Genomic DNA, 19,669 nt, shown 5'->3' with positions numbered 1-19,669 from the left:
CGTTCATTTAATCATGTCTTGTATGAAAACACAGTTGTGTGTTATTTCTGTCCAAGATTAAAACTATTCTTTTTCAGAAAAAAAAAATTTCATTGGGCTTGGATCTGCTGTGTAGCTTTAATAGGTGCTGAGATGTGGCTGAGTTTTGTTATCACAGATATAACACATGAATTTTTGACTGTTTGATTACACCATATAATAACTTGTATCTGCAAGTATTTTAACACAAATTAAGATCATATAGCCAGCAACTTTCAGAGATATGGTATAACCTTCATGGAAGCACACACGGGCCAATAGACAGGTGGAATGCACTGCATTTTAGGTTTTGGGTTGGTACAGGGCTTGTGCTTTTGATTAATTCTTGCTTTATGTGTCCGCTGTGTTTACTTAACCATTGCACGGGTGTTGATGAAGCAGTTGGTACTATCGTGTCCTCAGGACTACTATGACAGTCTGCTGTGCCCCCTGCTGGGACCTCTATTCACCTATGTGCTGCAGGTCAGGCTCTCCTCCACCTGTTGTGTAACACTTAATCTGTAATGACAAACCCATATTAACTCAAAATGTTTTAACAATGAATGTCAGGGTGCCCTGACACCAGCATGTTTTTGATTCACGACATATCACGACCTGTGTCTTGCTGGAGAGTAAACTCTTGTTTAACGGGTGCAGACAGGATGCCAGAGGGGCGCCGGTGCGCGCTATTGCGCAGAGAGAATTTTGAAATGTTCAAAAAAATCATTCATGCACAAATGTCGTGCTATGTGGCGTGATATAATGTCCGACATGATGTGCAGCTCATCAAGTTGAGTAAACAAGCAGTGAACAGGGCAAGTGGTGACATCAGCGGATCGCATCAGAGCACAGCTCGTCTGAACGATTATAACAAGAAGTTAAATCTGTTATAAACATAAAAATAAATACTTTAACAGCTGCACAGAAGAAGGAAATAACACGCAACAGAAAAAAAGATTAATCCACCACAAAATAATTATTTTATATATGCAGGGTCCAGCGCAGAGCACGTGGCAGCCGTTAGAACAAAGAACGGCGTCCTGCTCAGAGTGCCGCTCCCATTGGACTGACATCTCTGCTATTTTGGAATTGTGGGATAGCTTGCTCACAGGTTGAGCTCGCCGGACTACTTTCACCACACTGCTCAGCGTGCCGCTCTCGTTGGAGCGACAACACACAGAATGTGTCTTTTCCCAGATAGATCTCTTTCAGTGCAGCTTCTTGTTCTGACTTTAACACAAAGTTGACACCAACTGTAAATCTTAATCAAACCATTTCAATCATATCTTTCTGAACTCTTCCACTTCAAACAACATCGTGTCAATGTTTACAATGTGCTTGAGCAATAACGTGAAGTTACTCATAAACTTTGAGTTTCTTAAATATTTATTACGGCCACTCTTAAAACTTCAGTTGTCTTTATAATTTTATTACTGGTAAATTTTTTCTGGGAACTACTTTTTGCGCAGGAATTCATCAAGCACGTAGGCTCTGTGAGCATACTAACAGAATACCCACAAAGTGGACAGTTGTTCGTCCATAACAAGAGCATCTACTTTTAGCTTGCCATAAGATAAGCTAGTGGCGCTCGTGAGAGTGTGGATCCAGCTATGAACACAGCGGGTGGGATTGTCATGACCAGTGGTGGGCACAGTTCCGATAACCGATAATTATCGAAATAATGTTTTCATTATTGGATTATCTTTTCAAATAACTTTGAATACCATTATCGGACTAATTATCTTCCGATAAATTTTTGTCCGATAATTTTTAGACAGTTAACGTGATAAACAAAGCTGAATAGCTACAAACATAACATTTAAAATCAGTTGAGCACCTACCTGTTAAAAAGTTTGTAGCAGAAGTGCAGTTCTACTCTCTGCAAAAAGAGGAGAGCTGCTTCTAGAAGAAACCACTCTATCCTCTGCAAGCAAAGGAGAACTGGTCACAAGAAAAACTAATTTATTTTAACCCCATACTGATATGGCAATATCACCAAAGTCATCCAGAGGCATACATTTTTAAATTTTAACCAAACTAATTTTGGACAAGTTATTTAAATTAACGTCACGTGTGAGGTTTTATAAAGTGAAAATATCAGATATATGTTTTAGTTTTAAAGTAATGCACTAATTTTTAAGGTTTTAGTGGGGGACATGCTATGTCCAGGTGCATTATGGGTATAGGATAATCTCAGTACGTTCACGACATGAAAAATGCATTTGAGACACTCTGATCAGGCTCCACGGATAACAGCATTAAACTCTAGTGCCTAAAACTCTTGTGAATATATTCTCTGGGATTATAGACATTATTGTGTTTGCATTTATTAAATTCCACACAACCATAGCAGAGTAGCAGCAGACACAGATTATCTGGAATGTTGTTTTGGCAAGTCTCTACTGCCATCTACTGGCCAGTAGTGTTCATGGCAGTATTCAAACTGAAGCTGGGCTGATATTTTCAATCACTGTACTCAGTTCCAGCTCAGCTATACCACAGAACGCACAATTTATGTTCTCACACACATTGTACGTTCAAAAACCACACGTCGGACTCGTGTTTCCAGAAGCAAAATGTAAACGGAAGCTTTTTTTTTTTCAAACTTAATTTACAAAAACTCTCGATGGGAGACATCAAAGTTTAAAAACAAAACAACAAAAACATTACAAGACAGGTATGCGGTGTTTGCACAGGCACAGTGCAAGAGGTGGTCGTGAGATGTTAAACGCAGCTCGTTACTCCATGTATACTAAACGATGCAGGGCGTGCGATTAACTTGAAACTCTGTGCAATCCAAAAAATTCTCGCACCAATGAAAAATCAACTGAAAAAGGGCCAAAACTCGCACTGGCACCAGTAGATCATGGCAGTGTTCTATTTATTTTGACACTGGTTATATCAGACGGTTATCTAATTACAACTTGGCTTTTTTTTAAATGCCTTTTTTTTTTGCAAATAAAAAAATGGAATATTTTATAAAAGCACATTTATCTGTAAACGCCAACACATTTTTACATAGAATGAATGAGTCAAACAATCAGTGAGTGGAGACACATTTTACCCAGAATGCCATCTGTCTGTGTTTGTTACAAAACTTAAGAATTAGTGCATTATTCAACATTAAAAGATATATGTTATATCTTAACTTTGCACAAATGACAGAATTGACATTAATGGAGTTATTCTATCAGTATTCATTTTATTTATACACCAAACCATAACTCAGCACTGCTTTATTTTCCAAGACCTCGGCCTGACGGCGGCGTTGTAATTGATTGCTGGAAGCCATGTAGTAAAGTGGAGCTTCCAGCAGGGGGCAGGACACTCAAAGACAGAAGTGCTGACTCATTATTTGGGTCTGTGGTCAGCTTGTTAGTAGTTGCAAGTGTACCGGAGACAATACTGGAATATATCAGTTATCGGTTATCTGTAACTTCCGATACATTTTTGGGTGGTTTATCGTTTTAACTTTATCAAAGAAAACTTTTCAGTTATCTTATTATCTGTTATCGAAGTTCATTTTTTGGGTATCTGTGCCCACCACTGGTCACGACACAGGTCATGCTGTTCCATGAATCAAAAACATGCTTGTGTCAGGGCACCTTCAGTTGTTGTATTGTTGTATTGGTATTTAAAGTTCTGTCTCTGCTTTGTTCTACAGAGACTCAACATGAAGTGGCATGTCATCAATCAGAGTTTTTCTGTTAAGTAAGTTGTAAGTTATTATTCTTGTGTGTTAATTCTTTCTGTGTAAAAAAAAAAATATATATATATATATATATATATATATATATATATATATATATATATATATGAGGCCTATTAGAAAAGTATCCGACCTTATTATTTTTTTCAAAAACCATATGGATTTGAATCACATGTGATTGCGTCAGACAAGCTTGAACCCTCGTGCGCATGCGTGAGTTTTTCCACGCCTGTCGGTTGCGTCATTCGCCTGTGAGCAGGCTTTGAGTGAGGAGTGGTCCACCCCTCTCGTCGTCATTTCATTGCCAGGAAATGGCGGAATGATTTGGGCTTTTTTTCCATCAGAATTTTTTCAGAAACTGTTAGAGACTGGTAGCTAGAAACCATTAGAAAAATTTATCTGGCTTTCGGTGAAAATGTTACGGGCTTGGTAGAGAATAAGGAGTGTTACTGTCGCTTTAAGGACGGCCCCCAGCGGCTGTGGGGCATGCCGCGCTCCGAAGCCGCCATCTACAGGCTGAACGACCATTTCATTTCTAAACGGATGGCTGTCTGGATCCGTGACCATCGTGTGCCATTTCTCTGGTTATCACAAGAGCTGGACATCAACCATTTTCCGTCAGATTTCACTTTTAACAAGAGATTTTGTCATGGAAAGCCGAGCGGAGGCTTCGCGCGTCATGATGAATTCGTTACTGGGGCCGTCCTTAAAGCGACAGTAACACTTCTTAATCTCTACCAAGCCCGTAACATTTTCACCGAAAGCCAGATAAATTTTTCTAATGGTTTCCAGCTGCCTGTCTCTAACAGTTTCTGAAAAAATTCTGATGGAAAAAAAGCCCAAATCATTCCGCCATTTCCTGGCAATGAAATGACGACGAGGGGGCTGGACCACTCATCAGTCAAAGCCTGCTCACAGGCGAATGACGCAACCGACAGGCGTGGAAAAATTCATACATGCGCACGAGGGTTCAAGCTTGTCTGACGCAATCACACGTGATTCAAATCCATATGGTTTTTTGAAAAAAATAAGGTCGGATACTTTTCTAATAGACCTCGTGTGTGTGTGTGTGTGTGTATGGTGTGTGTTTTTAAAGAGATTCCATGGTTTCTTGAAAAGATTTTATAATTTTCCCTGTCTTCTGATTGTGTTGTATGACTCAAGTTGTAAAGGGAAAAGTGGAGTTTGTTTTGGAAGGAAGATTTCCCATATTAATAAAATTGTCTATTTTTGAGAAACAAATGGCAGGAGCTAAATGTCTTCATCACACAAGTGGGTACAAGTGATGATACAAAGATCATACAAACAGTTGGCAGGATATGATAACTCCATGGAAACTAGTGTTCACTTCTTTTGAGATAATGCTTATTAGGATTTTTTTTTAATTCATTTATTTTAATAATATTATATCTTTTGGTTTCTCCTTTTACTTTGGGCTCACAATAATGGATCAGATATGGATGTGCATGTTGTTTAGACAAGGTTTACAGTGGATGCCCTTCCTCACATAACTCCACATTGCATGGAAAATCACCACTGTAGCTAAGAACAGTCTGTTTTGGAAGCAAGTGCACTGACCATTTGGCCACCATGCTGCTCTTTCTATAATATAATAAAATTGACCATGTTAGTAATTGAATGTTTTTGAGCCACATGTCAAGTTCCCCCTCAGCTTGTTTCCAACATGGATGATCAAATGAACATGTATATTTACAAAAACAAACAAAAAAATTGTGCTTTGCTATGAGGCAGGACATGTCTACCACATTGTCTTGATTATAGTCTAATGTACAGTAGTGTTCAGAATAATAGTAGTGTTCTGTGACTAAAAAGATTAATCCAGGTTTTGAGTATATTTCTTATTGTTACATGGGAACAAGGTACCAGTAGATTCTCACAAATCCAACAAGACCAAGCATTCATGATATGCACACTCTTAAGGCCATGAAATTGGGCTATTAGTAAAAAAGAAAAGGGGGTGTTCACAATAATAGTAGCATCTGCTGTTTAATTTAATTTAATTAGCTTATAATGCGCCAAATCACAGCAAAAGCTGTCTCAAGGCGCCTTACATAAAACAAGTCAACATAAAATTGAATAAATAATTAAAATGAATAAAAAAAATTCAAATACATAAATAAAAACAGAAGTAAAAGAATAAAACAAATAAAAATAAAAACTATCCATAAGAAAGAGGAAAAAAAAATAGGTTTTGAGTCTTGACTTAAAAATGTCCACGGACTCAGACTGCCTCACGGTCGCAGGAAGACTGTTCCACAGGGTGGGTGCACGATACGAAAAGGCTCTTTGACCTGCTGACTTCTTCTTCACCCTGGGAACACAGAGAAGTCCCGCATCCTGCGACCGCAAAGCCTGGGCCGGCATGTAGAGTTCCACCAGATCAGTCAAATAAGATTTGTAGCGTCAACAGCTTATTTGTAGCATCAAATAAGCTGTTGACGCTACAAACTCAAAACTATTATGTCCAAACTGCTTTTTTAGCAATCCTGTGAATCACTAAACTAGTATTTAGGTGTATAACCACAGTTTTTCATGATTTCTTCACATCTGTGAGGCATTAATTTTGTTGGTTTGGAACCAAGATTTTGCTTCTTTACTAGTGTACTTGGGGTCATTGTCTTATTGAAACACCCATTTCAAGGGCATGTCCTCTTCAGCATAAGGCAACATGACCTCTTCAAGTATTTTGACATATCCAAACTAATCCATGATACCTGGTATGCGATATATAGGCCCAACACCATAGTAGGAGAAACATGCCCATATCATGCTTGCACCACCATGCTTCACTGTTTTCACTGTGAACTGTGGCTTGAATTCAGAGTTTGGGAGTCGTCTCACAAACTGTCTGCAGCCCTTGGACCCAAAAAGAACAATTTTTCTCTCATCAGTCCACAAAATATTCCTCCATTTCTCTTTAGGCCAGTTGATGTGTTCTTTGGCAAATTGTAACCTCTTCTGCACGTCTTTTATTTAACAGAGGGACTTTAAGGGGGATTCTTGCAAATAAATTAGCTTCACACAGGCGTCTTCTAAATGTCACAGCACTTACAGGTAACTCCAGACTGTCTTTGATCATCCTGGAGCTGATCAGTGGGTGAGCCTTTGCCATTCTGGTTATTCTTCTCTCCATTTTCTTCCACGTGTCTTTTTTTTTTTTTTTTGTCCATTTTAAAGCATTGGAGATCATTGTAGATGAACAGCCTATAATTTTTTCCACCTGCGTATAAGTTTTCCCCTCTCCAATCAACTTTTTAATCAAACTACGCTGTTCTCCTGAACAATGTCTTGAACGTCCCATTTTCTTCAGGCTTTTAAAGAGAAAAGCATGTTCAACATGTGCTGGCTTCATCCTTACATAGGGGACACCTGATTCACTCCTGTTTGGTCCACAAAATTGATGAACTCACTGACTGAATGTCATACTACTATTATTGTGAACACCCACTTTTCTACTTTTTTTTACTAATAGCCCAGTTTCATAGCCTTAAGAGTGTGCATATCATGAATGCTTGGTCCTGTTGGATTTGTGAGAATCTACTGGTACCTTGTTTCCCATGTAACAATAAGAAATATACTCAAAACCTGGATTAATCTTTTGGTCACATAGCACTACTATTATTCTGAACACTACTGAATGTGTATTTAATTCTAATGTAATGACTTCACCAAAAGAGTTAACTGTTTTAAAAGTGATTTAGAAATTCACAAACTATTAATATGACACAATACAGTTTAACGTGTGTATGCCAGAGAGAGAGAGCATTTGTCAAGAGGAAGTATTTATAACGTTTCCCGGTTTATTGGTGCCTTAGTGCATGTAAGCTGCAAATGTGATGTGAACATTATTTTTATTTTAGTGGTGAAGATGAGGAGGCCGTGTGTGAGGAGCGGGAGGTGACTCAGGAGATGATAGAAGAGCAGCTGGTACGATTGCTCACCAGGGAGGTGATAGACCTTCTCAGTAAGTTCAAGTGTCTCTGCCTTGTTAACATTCACTTACCATACGTTTATGTCACAGTTGGTTTTCAGAGTGCTGCACTTGAATTCTTACCTTGTTAAACCATTAGATCAAAGCACATTTTGTCTGCATTCCTTTTAATTTAAGTATTAGTTTGTTGCTTGAAAGTTGATGTTCATGTGATGGTTAAACATTTTAAACCAAAGTGGAATTACCATATTTGAGTGTCCACGGTGTTCTGTGAAATTCTGCCTGATGAGGGAGTGGGCTGATGCATGAGCATGTACCAGTATTATGTTCAAGGGAACGCCCATTTCAAATTTCTGATTTGATCACAATTAAAGAATAAATCCCAAATAACTCATCAATCCATTTCTCATTCATTAAATGTGTTGTCAATTGATGTCTAGCAAGTCCGTCGGAGAGTTATGTGCACGCTAAAAACTTGGACATCAGAGAACTTTCTTGACAGTTGCATGTTTGTTTTGTCCTGTACTTGTTGGTAGCTTGCCAGTGGACATCCATTCAACATTAAGCTGCTCTCTCATGTCAGCAGCAAAAAAATTGTTGCAGCAGACTGCAGGCGGTGATGTGAGGACCTGTCATTTTTCAGTCTTCTGTTCAAGTCCAGAAGCGCTGCACACCAGCAGTCTGTTTGTCCACTCATTCCATTAGAGCTTGAAATCCACCAAAAACCAACATATTAGGCTATTTTTGTTATCAGACAAATCATTAATTAAATTCATTCTAATCCATTGACTGAGTCGGTTACGGTGTGACTCTTTGCTGCAACTCTGACTGCAAACCCTCAACCTGATGTTGTCATGCAGCTTCTACCAGTCCACACTGATGACGTTGTCACTGGTAAATCACGGAGATGAGAAAAACATTGTGAAAACTCTTTTTCCTTTTTACGATAAGTTGGGGGTCCCAAAATTAATTTATTTTTACAATGGGCCTTTAATCAACTTCAATAAATTTAAAAAATATTTAGGGTGGGTACAAGTTGTACCATGGTGAGGACAGAAGAGAAATGGTGTTGGGGTCATTTTAAAAGAGTATGTTAAAAGTGTGTTGGAGGTTGAGCCAGTGTCTGACAGGGTGATGAGTGTGAATTTGGAAATTGAAGGGGTAATTATGAATATCATCAGTGCATGTGCCCCACAGGTAGGTTGTGAGATGAAGGAGAAAGAAGATTTCTGGAGTGTGTTAGATGAGGTGGTGGAGAGTGTGCCCAAGCATGAAAGAGTGGTGAGAGAAGCTGATTTCAATGCGCATGTTGGTGAAGGAAACAGAGGTGATGAGGAAGTAATGGGTAGATATGGTATCAAGGACAGGAATCGGGAAGGACAGATGGTATTTGATTTTGCAAAAAGGATGGAAATGGCTGTGGTGAATACCTACTTTAAGAAAAGAGAGGAGCACAGGGTAACATATAAAAGTGGAGGAAGGTACACACAGGTGGACTACATTCTTTATAGGAGATGCAAGCTAAAAGAAATCAGAGACTGTAAGGTGGTGGCAGGAGAGAGTGTCGTTAGACAGCATAGGATGGTTGTTTGTAGGATGACTTTAGAGGTAAGAAGAGGAGAGTGAGAGCTCAACAAACGATCAGATGGTGGAAGCTGAAGGAGGAAGACTGTTGTGTGAAATTTAGAGAGCAGGTGAGAGAAGCACTGGTTGGAGGGGAAGCAATTTTGGACAACTGGAGAAGTACTGCAGATGTGGTGAGGGAGACAGCTAGGACAGTACTGGGTATGACATCTGGGCAGTGGAAGGAAGACAAGGAGACATGGTGGTGGAATGAAGAGGTCCAGGAAAGCATAAGGAGAAAGAGGTTGGCGAAAAAGTTTTGGGATAGTCGGAGAGATGCAGCGTAAGGCGAAAAGAGAAGTGGCAAAGCGAAAGAAAAGGCATATTGTGAGCTGTACAAGAAGTTGAATAGTAAGGAAGGAGAAAAGGACTTGTACCGATTGGCCAGACAAAGGGACAGAGCTGGAAAGGATGTGCAGCAGGTTAGGGTGGTAAAAGATGCACATGGTAATGTGCTGACAAGTGAGGAGTGTGTGCTGAGAAGGTGGAGGGAATATTTTGAAGAGCTGATGAATGAAGAAAATGAGCGAGAGAAAAGGCTGGATGATGTGGTGAGAGTAAATCAGGAAGTACAAGAGATTAGTAAGGAAGAAGTGAGGGCTGCTATGAAGAGGATGAAGAGTGGAAAGGCAGTTGGTCCAGATGACATTCCAGTGGAGGCATGGAAATGTCTAGGAGAGATGGCAGAGTTTCTAACCAGATTGTTTAATAAAATCTTGGAAAGTGAGAGGATGCCTGAGGAGTGGAGACGAAGTGTGCTGGTTACTCTTTTCAAGAACAAGGGTGATGTGCAGAGCTGCAGTAACTACAGAGGCATAAAGTTGATCTGCCACAGCATGAAGTTATGGGAAAGAGTAGTAGAAGCTAGACTTAGAAAACAGTTGAAGATCTGTGAGCAGCAATATGGTTTCATGCCGAGAAAGAGCACTACAGATGCAGTGTTTGCTCTGAGAATACTGTTGAAGTACAGAGAAGGCCAGAAAGAGTTACATTGTGTGTTTGTGGACTTAGTTAAAGCTTATGATAGGGTGCCAAGAGAAGAGCTGTGGTATTGTATGAGGAAGTCTGGAGTGGCAGAGAAGTATGTTAGGGTAGTGCAGGACATGTACAAGAATAGTGTGACAGCGGTGAGATGCGCAGTCGGAACGACAGACTCATTCAAGGTGGAGGTGGGATTACACCAAGGATCAGCTCTGAGTCCGTTCTTCTTTGCAGTGGTGATGGACAGGTTGACGGATGAGATCAGACAGGCGTCCCCATGGACTATGATGTTTGCAGATGACATTGTGATCTGTAGTGAGAGTAGAGAGCAACTTGAGTCTAGTCTGGAGAGGTGGAGATATGCTTTGGAGAGAAGGGGAATGAAAATCAGTAGAAGCAAGACTGAGTACATGTGTGTGAATGGGAATAGTGCAGTTACAAGGAGTAGAAGTGGTTAAAGTAGATGAGTTTAAATATTTGGGGTCAACTGTTCAAAGTAATGGAGAATGTGGTAAAGAGGTGAAGAAGAGAGTGCAGGCAGGGTGGAGTGGGTGGAGAAAGGTGGCAGGAGTGATTTGTGACCGAAGAATATCAGCAAGAGTGAAGGGGAAAGTCTACAAGACAGTAGATAGATAGATAAATACTTTATTAATCCCGAGGGAAATTGTGTGGCGTCTGTCGTTCTCATTCATACATATAAAAGTTACACAAGTTAAAAAAAATAAGTTAATGATTAAAAACAGCACAGAGACAAGTTAATAAATAAATAGTACAAAAACAGTATATAAAGTGCAACAAGTGACAGGAGTCAAGGCACCTGACACTGTTTAGGCATTTATAGCCCCCGTCTGCTGCCCCTGGCTGATGTGGCTATATTATACAGCCTGATGGCCCGAGGGACAAAAGAGTTCTTCAGTCTGTCAGTAGAGCATTTGAGGGAGAGGAATCTGGAACTGAAGGCGCTCCCCTGCTTGGATATCACAGAGTTCTTGGGGGTGGCTCTGATTGGACAGGACTGCCCTGATCTTGGAGACTGTTCTCCGCTCCAGCACCCTCTCCACAGGGTCCAGACACAGTCCCACCACAGAGCCTGCTTTTTTAATGAGCCGATTCAGCCTCAGAATGTCCTCCTTCCTCACACCGCCCCCCCAACACACAATGGTGTAGAAAAGAACACTAGACACGATGGACTGATAGAACATGTACAATAACTTGGAGCAGACCCTGAATGAAGCCAGCCTCCTAAGAAAGTACATTCTACTCTGTTCATTCTTATACACAGCATCCATATTAGCTGCCCAGCTCAGGCTGTTATCCAGCTGCAGGCCAAGGTACCTATAGGTGGAAACCACCTCCACCTCGGATCCGTCAATTATGATGGGCTGCAGAGAGGCTGGCGCCCGCCTGATATCAAGCACCACTTCCTTTGTTTTGGTGGTGTTGAACAGGAGCTTGTTTTGCTGGCACCATCCCACAAAGTCCCTCACCACCCTCCTATACTCCCCCTCTTCACCCCCCCCCAAATACATGCCACAATTGCGGTGTCATCTGAGAACTTCTGCATGTGACATGTGTCGGAGTTGTAGTGTAGAGGGTGAAGAGGAGGGGTGAAAGCACCGTGCCCTGAGGTACTCCAGTGCTGCAGGTCAATGTAGAGGACCTACACCCCCCCCACACGTACAAACTGTGGCCGGTTGGTCAAATAATCCAAAATCCAGAGCACGAGGTGGGGGTCCACAGCCGTGATGTATTGTATTAAAAGCACAGGAGAAGTCAAAGAAAAGCATCCTTAGAATGCATCCCCCCACATCCAGGTATGTCAGGGCGCGGTGCAGGAGGTAGAGGACAGCATCTTCAACACCCACCCTCTCCTGGTAGGCGAACTGGAGAGGGTCCCTCACTGCCTGCACTTGGGGTCGCACAAGCTGCAGAACCAGTCGCTCCAGTGTTTTCATCATGTGGGACGTGAACGCGACTGGCCTGTAGTCACTCAGCTCCCGAGGGCGAGACTTCTTCGGAACTGGAATAATGCAGGATGTTTTCCACAATGAGGGGACACTCCCCAGCCGCAGACTCAGGTTGAAGACCTGCTGTAGAGGTAGTGAGACCAGCTATGTTGTACCGCTTAGAGACAGTGGCACTAACAAAAAGACAGGAGGCAGATCTGGAGGTGCCAGAGCTGAAGATGTTGAAGCTCAGTTGAGAACATAGGTGCAATTGTTTGAACTATTGGGCACAGCTGTTATCTGTTCTGAGGGTGTAGTGGAAAGGTTGTACTGTAGGTGTGGTCAAAAGTTTTCATGAACTTGTCATAGACATACTGTAAATGTCTTGGCAATAATTGGGTTTTTGATGATTTCTTTGTGTGACTCTTTCAGGGTTAAAGAATGGGGGACCCCAGGATTTTAGTGTAGAGGTTTTAATTTATTTGGGGTTTTCTGAAATTATTACAAGGTCAAAAAAATGCTTACACCCATTCTGTTTTGATCGGCCGAAGTCCTGAAGGGGGGATTATGTCGTGGCAATTTCCATCAGTCTGTCTGTCCCAGGGTATAAGCATTCTGAAATCAACTTAACTTGGTACAAGCCCTGGTCATGGGTTGGTAATACGCATATTATCATTTTGTTTAAGTTGGGCCCATTTTACCAGAGTTATGGCCTTTTGATTAACAAATCTTGACTCCGTCAGTTTCATGAGTGGGTGCCATCATTCTGAAATCAACTCCCCTAACATTTTTAGGAGGAATTTCGTGAAACATGGTACAAGCCCTTGTCATAGGTTGGTAATGCACGTATTATCATATCATTCACGTTGGGCTGGGCCCATTTCACCAGATTTATGGCCCTTGATTAACAAATCTAGACTAGGTCAGTTTCATGAGTGGGTGGGTGGGCGCGTGCATTGTAAAATCAACTCCTCTCATGTTTTTAGTAGGAATTTTGGGAACTTGGTACAATTCCTTGTTATAAGTTTGTTATATGCATATTATCATATTCTGCAAGATTGACACATTTTAGCAGAGTTATGGTCCTTGATTAACAAACCTAGACACGGCCAGTTTCATGAGTTTTTGTCTGCATTCTGAAATCAACTGTCAAATACCTTTAAATGTTATCAGAATGCAGCATTTGCCACGTGGGGATATTGTGCTCTCAGAACACTTGTTAATTCAATAATGCTGAAAGTTCATAAATGTCTGTAATTTGTTGTGTCCTCTCAAGTTACAACTGGGGAAAAAGGTTTGTTTGGCATCACTGAACAGACTCAGACACACAGGTCAAAGTCTAAGCATCTCAGTTCAATTGATTTTAATTATACTCGTATAGCACCAAAGCACAACAGTGCTGCCTCAAGGCGCTTCACACGGATAAGGTCTAACCTTACCAACCCCCCTGAGCAAACGCACAGGCAACAGTGGTAAGCAAAAACTCCCGCTGGTGTTTTTGAGGAAGAAACCTCAAGCTGACCAGACTCAGAGTGATGACCCACTGCTTGGGCCATTCTAAGAGTTGCAAGGTTTTTACAAAACATCAGGAAAAAACGGTTCAGTTATTAAAGAACAAATGATCCATCTTGATGCAGATTCTCATTTCAGCTCTTGAATACTTGTGATAGCAAACATCAGATGCCAGTGCCAGGTTAGTCTGGTCCTCTGGAAGCAACACCAGAACCTCGGACAGAGATAAAGAGCAGTATAGTTTGTCTAGAGATCACAGCACCTAGGGCTTTAGTTCACTAGCAGTAAATCAACAGGGAAGCAGAGACATTACTAAAGTGGTCAACAGCAGCTAGTCCTGTGCCTCACTAACAGCCCCAGAATTTAAGTATAGTGAGGCTGAGACCTGTTCTGTTGATATAAATTTGATTTTAAAGAAGAAACATAATTTCATACTATACTGGTATGCTAAACAACTGGACATTCCAGGATGATCAGCTCAAACAATAGTACACAAGTACAGGTTTTTGGGTGGTGTATCAATTTGATAAGGTCTAGAAGATGTCCCAACTTTAAGCTGAGTCGACATTGGTTCAGATGGTCAAGAAGGACCCAGGAACCACCAAGCCACAGTCCTGCTGTGAAATAAAATCTGTTAGAACACCAGTGTCACTGTCTGCAGTTACTCAAGATTTACATTGCCATATCCAAGACAGAAGCTCCTGCTCAAAAATTGACTCCTTCAAGCTCAACTGGAATTTGATCACATAAACAAAAAGACCAAAACCTTTAAGAGGAAAGTTTTATGCTTATATGAGACAGAGAATGAATAGTTTGGCCACACTGGCCAGAGAAACACTACCAACAGTTAAACATGGTGGTGGTAGTAGTAGCATCATGCTCTAGGACTGTTTTGCTGCCAGTGGTACAGGTGCAGTGCACAATGTGGATGGAATAATTAAGGAGGACTACCTCAGAATTCTTCAGCAAAACCTCAAACTGACAGCTAGATGGTTGAAACTTGTTTACTTTCAGCTTTCAAAACTTCAAGTTATTTTTTCCCAAGAAATGAGCAGTTGATGTCCTATTCCTGTATATTAAAAAAAAAAAAATACAGAATGCTGTGTACCCATCTGCATGAAGTGTTTTAGTCCTTCAACAGAGTGCTTCAGTTTATTACTCATGGGACTTTTTTTCTTATTTTCCCATCTAGCTGTGAGCTGCATTTCTAAAAAAGTGCCTGAAGCAGCAGCAAATAAGGAAGATGGAGAAGGTAAGGCTCCACTTAAAAAGTCTGAATCTGAGAGTCACTTTAGTTCCCAGTGTTTCCTCACAGTTTTGCATGAAATGTGTATTTGTAGAAGAAGACATGATAACTGAGTCAGTGGAGATTGTGGAGGTGGCGCCTTCTGCGCAGACGGGGAATTCTGCACAGCCAACAGAGGAGCTGACCGAGCTGGGAAAGTGTCTAATGAAAGATGAGGTCAGCTTGAGCTGCATAGCATAAGACTCACAGAGGATGGTGTTTTAGCCTGTTTGTACTCCAGCTTTCTCTTTTTTTCCTCTTTGACCAGAACGTCTACATGACTCTTTTGACCATCTCCTTCAACTCACTCTCATGGAAGGACGCGACTAACTGCCACCGCACTGCTTCCATGGTGTGCTGGACTCTCTTACGACAGGTAGTGCACTAATTCAAAGCATTTTGTTTGCTTTTAATCCTTTGGTTGTTTGTCTCATGACAATATATGAGCATGTCTAATTATTTCTCAAACTGTACTTGAAAATCTTTTAATTCTGTTGTCGGTTCAGGTGGTGGATGGTAACCTCCTCCCTGAGGCAGTCACATGGTTCTACACAAGTGTCCTGAGGGGGCTTCAGGTGCACGGACAGCACGAGATCTGCAACGTAACGCTCAGTCAGTTGGCCATGCTGGTCTATGACAACCTGGTGAGGTTAATGATGTAAATCTGTCACATTCATCTGCTCCCAATGTGGTCCATTCTCAGCTCAGCCAATTTCTTGGGGGGAAAAAAAAAGAGTTTGTCCCCCCCATTTTAAGTTTTAAATGTGACCTGGGAATGATCCTGAGAATACACGTTTAATTTTTCAGCGTGTCTGCATTTGAATTTCTCTGTCCTTCCTAGCGGCCCCGCTACTTGGAGCTGAAGGCGGTGATGACTCAAATCCCAAACATCAGTTTGGAAGCTCTGGAGCAGTACGACCAACAGCTGGTGGACGCCAATGCCCGGAAGGTTGGGGAAAAGAAGAGGAAAGAGAAGTTCAAGAAGCTCATTGCAGGAACTGTTGGGGTAATACCACATTGTGCCACATGTAGGAGTTGCTTCTCTGCTGCTTTGTACTGCAGGCAGATTGTTAGATGTGATCATAAGTATTTACTTGCATCGTTACCCATCAGTATGATTGTTGCCTGTGTTCTTCCTTCTGTGCTAGCTATCAAAAAATACACACCTGCTCCATATTTTGACATTTTACTTTTCCTGTGCTCTGTCAACAGAAAGCTCTGTGCCAGCAGTTTAGGAAGGAGGTTCATATTCGGAATCTCCCGTCTCTCTTTAAAAAGCCCAAGCCAGAGACTGATGTGATGCAGAGTGGAAACGTAGGTCTGGAGGCTCTCTTCTCCCCCCAAGAGAATGATGCCCTGTAAGAACACTCAGGGCCTCTAATGGACTTCACAGTTATTGCTACACACTGGGGTTGCCTACACTATTCTGCAGTTTGGGCAGTGTTGCACTGCTTAACATCTGTTAGCAGTCTTGTTTTTCAATAGGACATCTTTGATTTTAGCCCTCATTGTGCTACTAAAAACGTTATTACTCATGTTGAATTACTTTATTTTAAAAGGTATTTCAACCAGTCATTTTTACTGGTATCACACAGCTGATTCCTTGTAACTTCTATTTCACACTTCTACAATTCCTTGCATATTAAAATTATGAGGAGATGTGTGTGAAATACAGCTGGGTCCATAAGTATTTGGATAACTGTAATTTTTGTAGTTGTGCCTTTGTACGTCACTAAGATAGAGTTGAAATTAAAACATGTTTGTATTGTAGATTTTCAGCTTTAAGTCATTGGGTTTAACAAAAATGTTGCACCAACCATTTAGGAATTACAGCTATTCATATACATAGTACCTCAATGTTAAGTGAAATATCAGGACCTTCTTGCTGTGAAGCAAGAGTGCTAACCACTCGGCCTCATTTACACCACATTGCAGTGTGGTGCTGTCTGGTAAAGTGGGAATAAATGGACTGCATTTATATAACACTTTTCCATTTGATTCAAATGCTCAAAGTGCTTTGCAGGAATGCCTTACATTGACCCACCGATGTCAAGGTGCTGCCATGCATGGCGTTCAACTTTACACCGGGAACAGCTTTGGTCTGTTTGACAGGAAATCAAACAGAGGATACTCTGGTCACAAATCTGTGTCAAGTGGGCATTCACAAAAACTGAGTGAATGTGCAAGAATGAGGTTGGCAAGGGAAGACATCCATGACAACTCTGACGGTGGTATACGGAGCTATGGCTGATTGGAGAAACTGCATAGCGTAACCTTCATCTGTTGCAACACCAGTTACACAACTTTGTGATGCCATGGCACAGAGAAAGATGTTCTTAAAAAGAACACATGAAATTTCTGCTGCAATTTGCCAGAAAGCACAGTTTGCCAGAATTTCATGTACTCACTCATCTTCAACTGCTTACTCCAGTTAAGGGTCATGGGGGGCTGGAGCCAATCCCAGCAGTCAGAGCGTGAGAAGGTTGCAAGAAAATCCTTCTTTGTGTCACTTCACCATGGAGCTATGACTAGTGATGAAACAGAAGAAAGCTGCACTATGCACTGCTTATACATTTGGCACCACAGAAGCTTATAATGTATAAAGTCATCATGGGTATCTTGGTGGCTTCCCTCATGAATCTTCTCCTTGTGATGATTTTTATTAATTATTTTACTAATTATTTATTGATATTTTATTAACAATAATCCTTTTTAGTTTGTGCAGCTCCTTAACAGAGGCTCTTAAAGTGGAGCGACTTTGTACAGTGCATTTGGAAATTATACAGTGCTACACTGTTTTCACATTTTATGTTATAGCCTTATTCCAAAATGGGTGAAATATTTTTTCCTCAAAATTCTACACACAATGCTTCATAACGACAATGTGAAAACAGTTTTTAGAACTTTTTCGCAAATGTGTATACATATTTAAAAAACCCTAAATCACATGTACATAAGTATTCATCCTGGTTCCACTGATCATCCTTGAGATGTTTTTACAGCTTAATTGGAGTCCACCTGGGGTAAATTCAGTTGATTGGACATGATTTGAAAAGAAACACACCTGTCTACGGTCCCACAGTTGACAGTGCACGTCAGAGCACAAACCAGGCATGAAGTCAGAGGAATTGTCTGGAGACCTCCAGGACAGGATTTTCTTGAGGCACAAAACTGGAGACATTTCTGCTGTTTTGAAGGTCTCAGTGAGAACAGTGGCCTCCATCATCATCAAATGGAAGAAGTTCAAATCCACCAGATAGGTGCAGCAAGCTTGTGGCATCATCTTCAAGAAGACTTGTGGCTGTAATTCCTGCCAAAGGTGCATCAACAAAGTATTGAGCAAATGGAGTGAATACCTATGTACATGTGATTGCTTAGTCTTTTATTTTTAACATTTGCAAAAAAAATAAATAAATCATATTGTCATTATGGGGGTTTGTGAGGGGAAAAAATAAATACACTCCATTTTGGAATAAGACTATAACATAAACAAATGTGGAAAAGTGTAGCACTGTGAATACTTTCTGGATGCACTGTATGTTTGTGACTAATTTTTTTTTTTAATGGTTAATGCTATAGTTTGCTAATTCTGTTGATCTATTCTACAAGTACATTTTGATTTATTCATTTCCCCATTTGTACAGAGGTAAAATTACAAAATGGTCTGTCCAAATACATATGGACTCTAATGTATTTCATCTTAAACTTCTGTTGCTGTTGCCGTGGAAAATAACCATGAAATATCAATTCGAACATAGTAATGCTGATGGTCTGACTGACCAAACTACCTTGAAGTGGGACGTTTATGTGCTATTACAAGGTTTGCTTCTTTTTTGTACACACTAAGTTTTTGTAAATTATGGGAGGAGAGCATCATTCTGAAAACTCAGCTGTGTTTTGAAAAGTGCACAGAAATGGGTGTTTAATGTAATTCCAGACATGGAAATCCAGTCTAGCTGTAGGAGTAGAATACATTATACTTTGTATTGAAAGTGATGCTTGTATATTTTGTGTTCGGGGCAAAAAAACAAACAAAAAAAACATTTCGGACCTTGGCATTGACAGTTGTGGTTTGTGACTATACTTCTGCCATCATGTCTGTTATGTCTCTTGTCAAAGACTGGGCATGGGGGGAACAAATTGATATACAATCACTAAAAATTTTTTGGGGGGGGCAAGTTCAAATGAAGCTTTTCCATCTGGGTTGAAGACATTTCTAATAATTCCTCATTTATGCCATGCAGAGTGAGAAGTTTTTTTTCATCCAAGAAGATGGTTCCCAAGTAGCAGATTTTTAAATATGAGAGGTTATTAGTTTATCTTGTAGTCATGGGTGACTGTGATTCCATTTTACCATAGTTCTTCATATCAGCATAATACAACCCCTGGCAAAAAATTATGGAATCACCCGGCCTCGGAGGATGTTCATCAGTTGTTTAATTTTGTAGAAAAAAAGCAGATCACAGACATGACACAAAACTAAAGTCATTTCAAATGGCAACTTTCTGGCTTTAAGAAACACTATAAGAAATCAAGAAAAAAAGATTGTGGCAGTCAGTAAACGGTTACTTTTTTTAGACCAAGCAGAGGAAAAAAATATGGAATCACCCTGTAAATTTTCATCCCCCAAATTAACACCTGCA

The 19,669-nt window shown here is 40.6% G+C and overlaps 1 protein-coding gene across 2 annotated transcripts in view; it reads left to right on the top strand.

Annotated features, from left to right (window-relative positions):
• The window catches only part of LOC117523340 (exportin-5), a 43,967-nt gene extending 26,594 nt beyond the window's left edge, over window positions 1–17,373 (top strand). For both annotated transcript variants that reach the window (XM_034184824.1, XM_034184826.1), the window contains 9 exons: window positions 404–501; window positions 3,683–3,729; window positions 7,609–7,712; window positions 14,934–14,993; window positions 15,082–15,203; window positions 15,295–15,402; window positions 15,533–15,670; window positions 15,868–16,032; window positions 16,239–17,373. In XM_034184824.1, coding sequence (XP_034040715.1) covers window positions 404–501; window positions 3,683–3,729; window positions 7,609–7,712; window positions 14,934–14,993; window positions 15,082–15,203; window positions 15,295–15,402; window positions 15,533–15,670; window positions 15,868–16,032; window positions 16,239–16,388 — 992 coding nt within the window. In that variant the 3' untranslated portion in view covers window positions 16,389–17,373. The remainder of the gene's footprint in view (window positions 1–403; window positions 502–3,682; window positions 3,730–7,608; window positions 7,713–14,933; window positions 14,994–15,081; window positions 15,204–15,294; window positions 15,403–15,532; window positions 15,671–15,867; window positions 16,033–16,238) is intronic.
• Window positions 17,374–19,669: the final 2,296 nt, after the last annotated feature.

The sequence above is a fragment of the Thalassophryne amazonica genome, chromosome 13 (assembly GCF_902500255.1).
Source record: "Thalassophryne amazonica chromosome 13, fThaAma1.1, whole genome shotgun sequence".
Lineage (NCBI taxonomy): Eukaryota > Metazoa > Chordata > Actinopteri > Batrachoidiformes > Batrachoididae > Thalassophryne > Thalassophryne amazonica.
The sequence above is the reverse complement of the archived record's forward strand: the minus strand, read 5'-3'. Positions and strand labels throughout refer to the sequence as shown.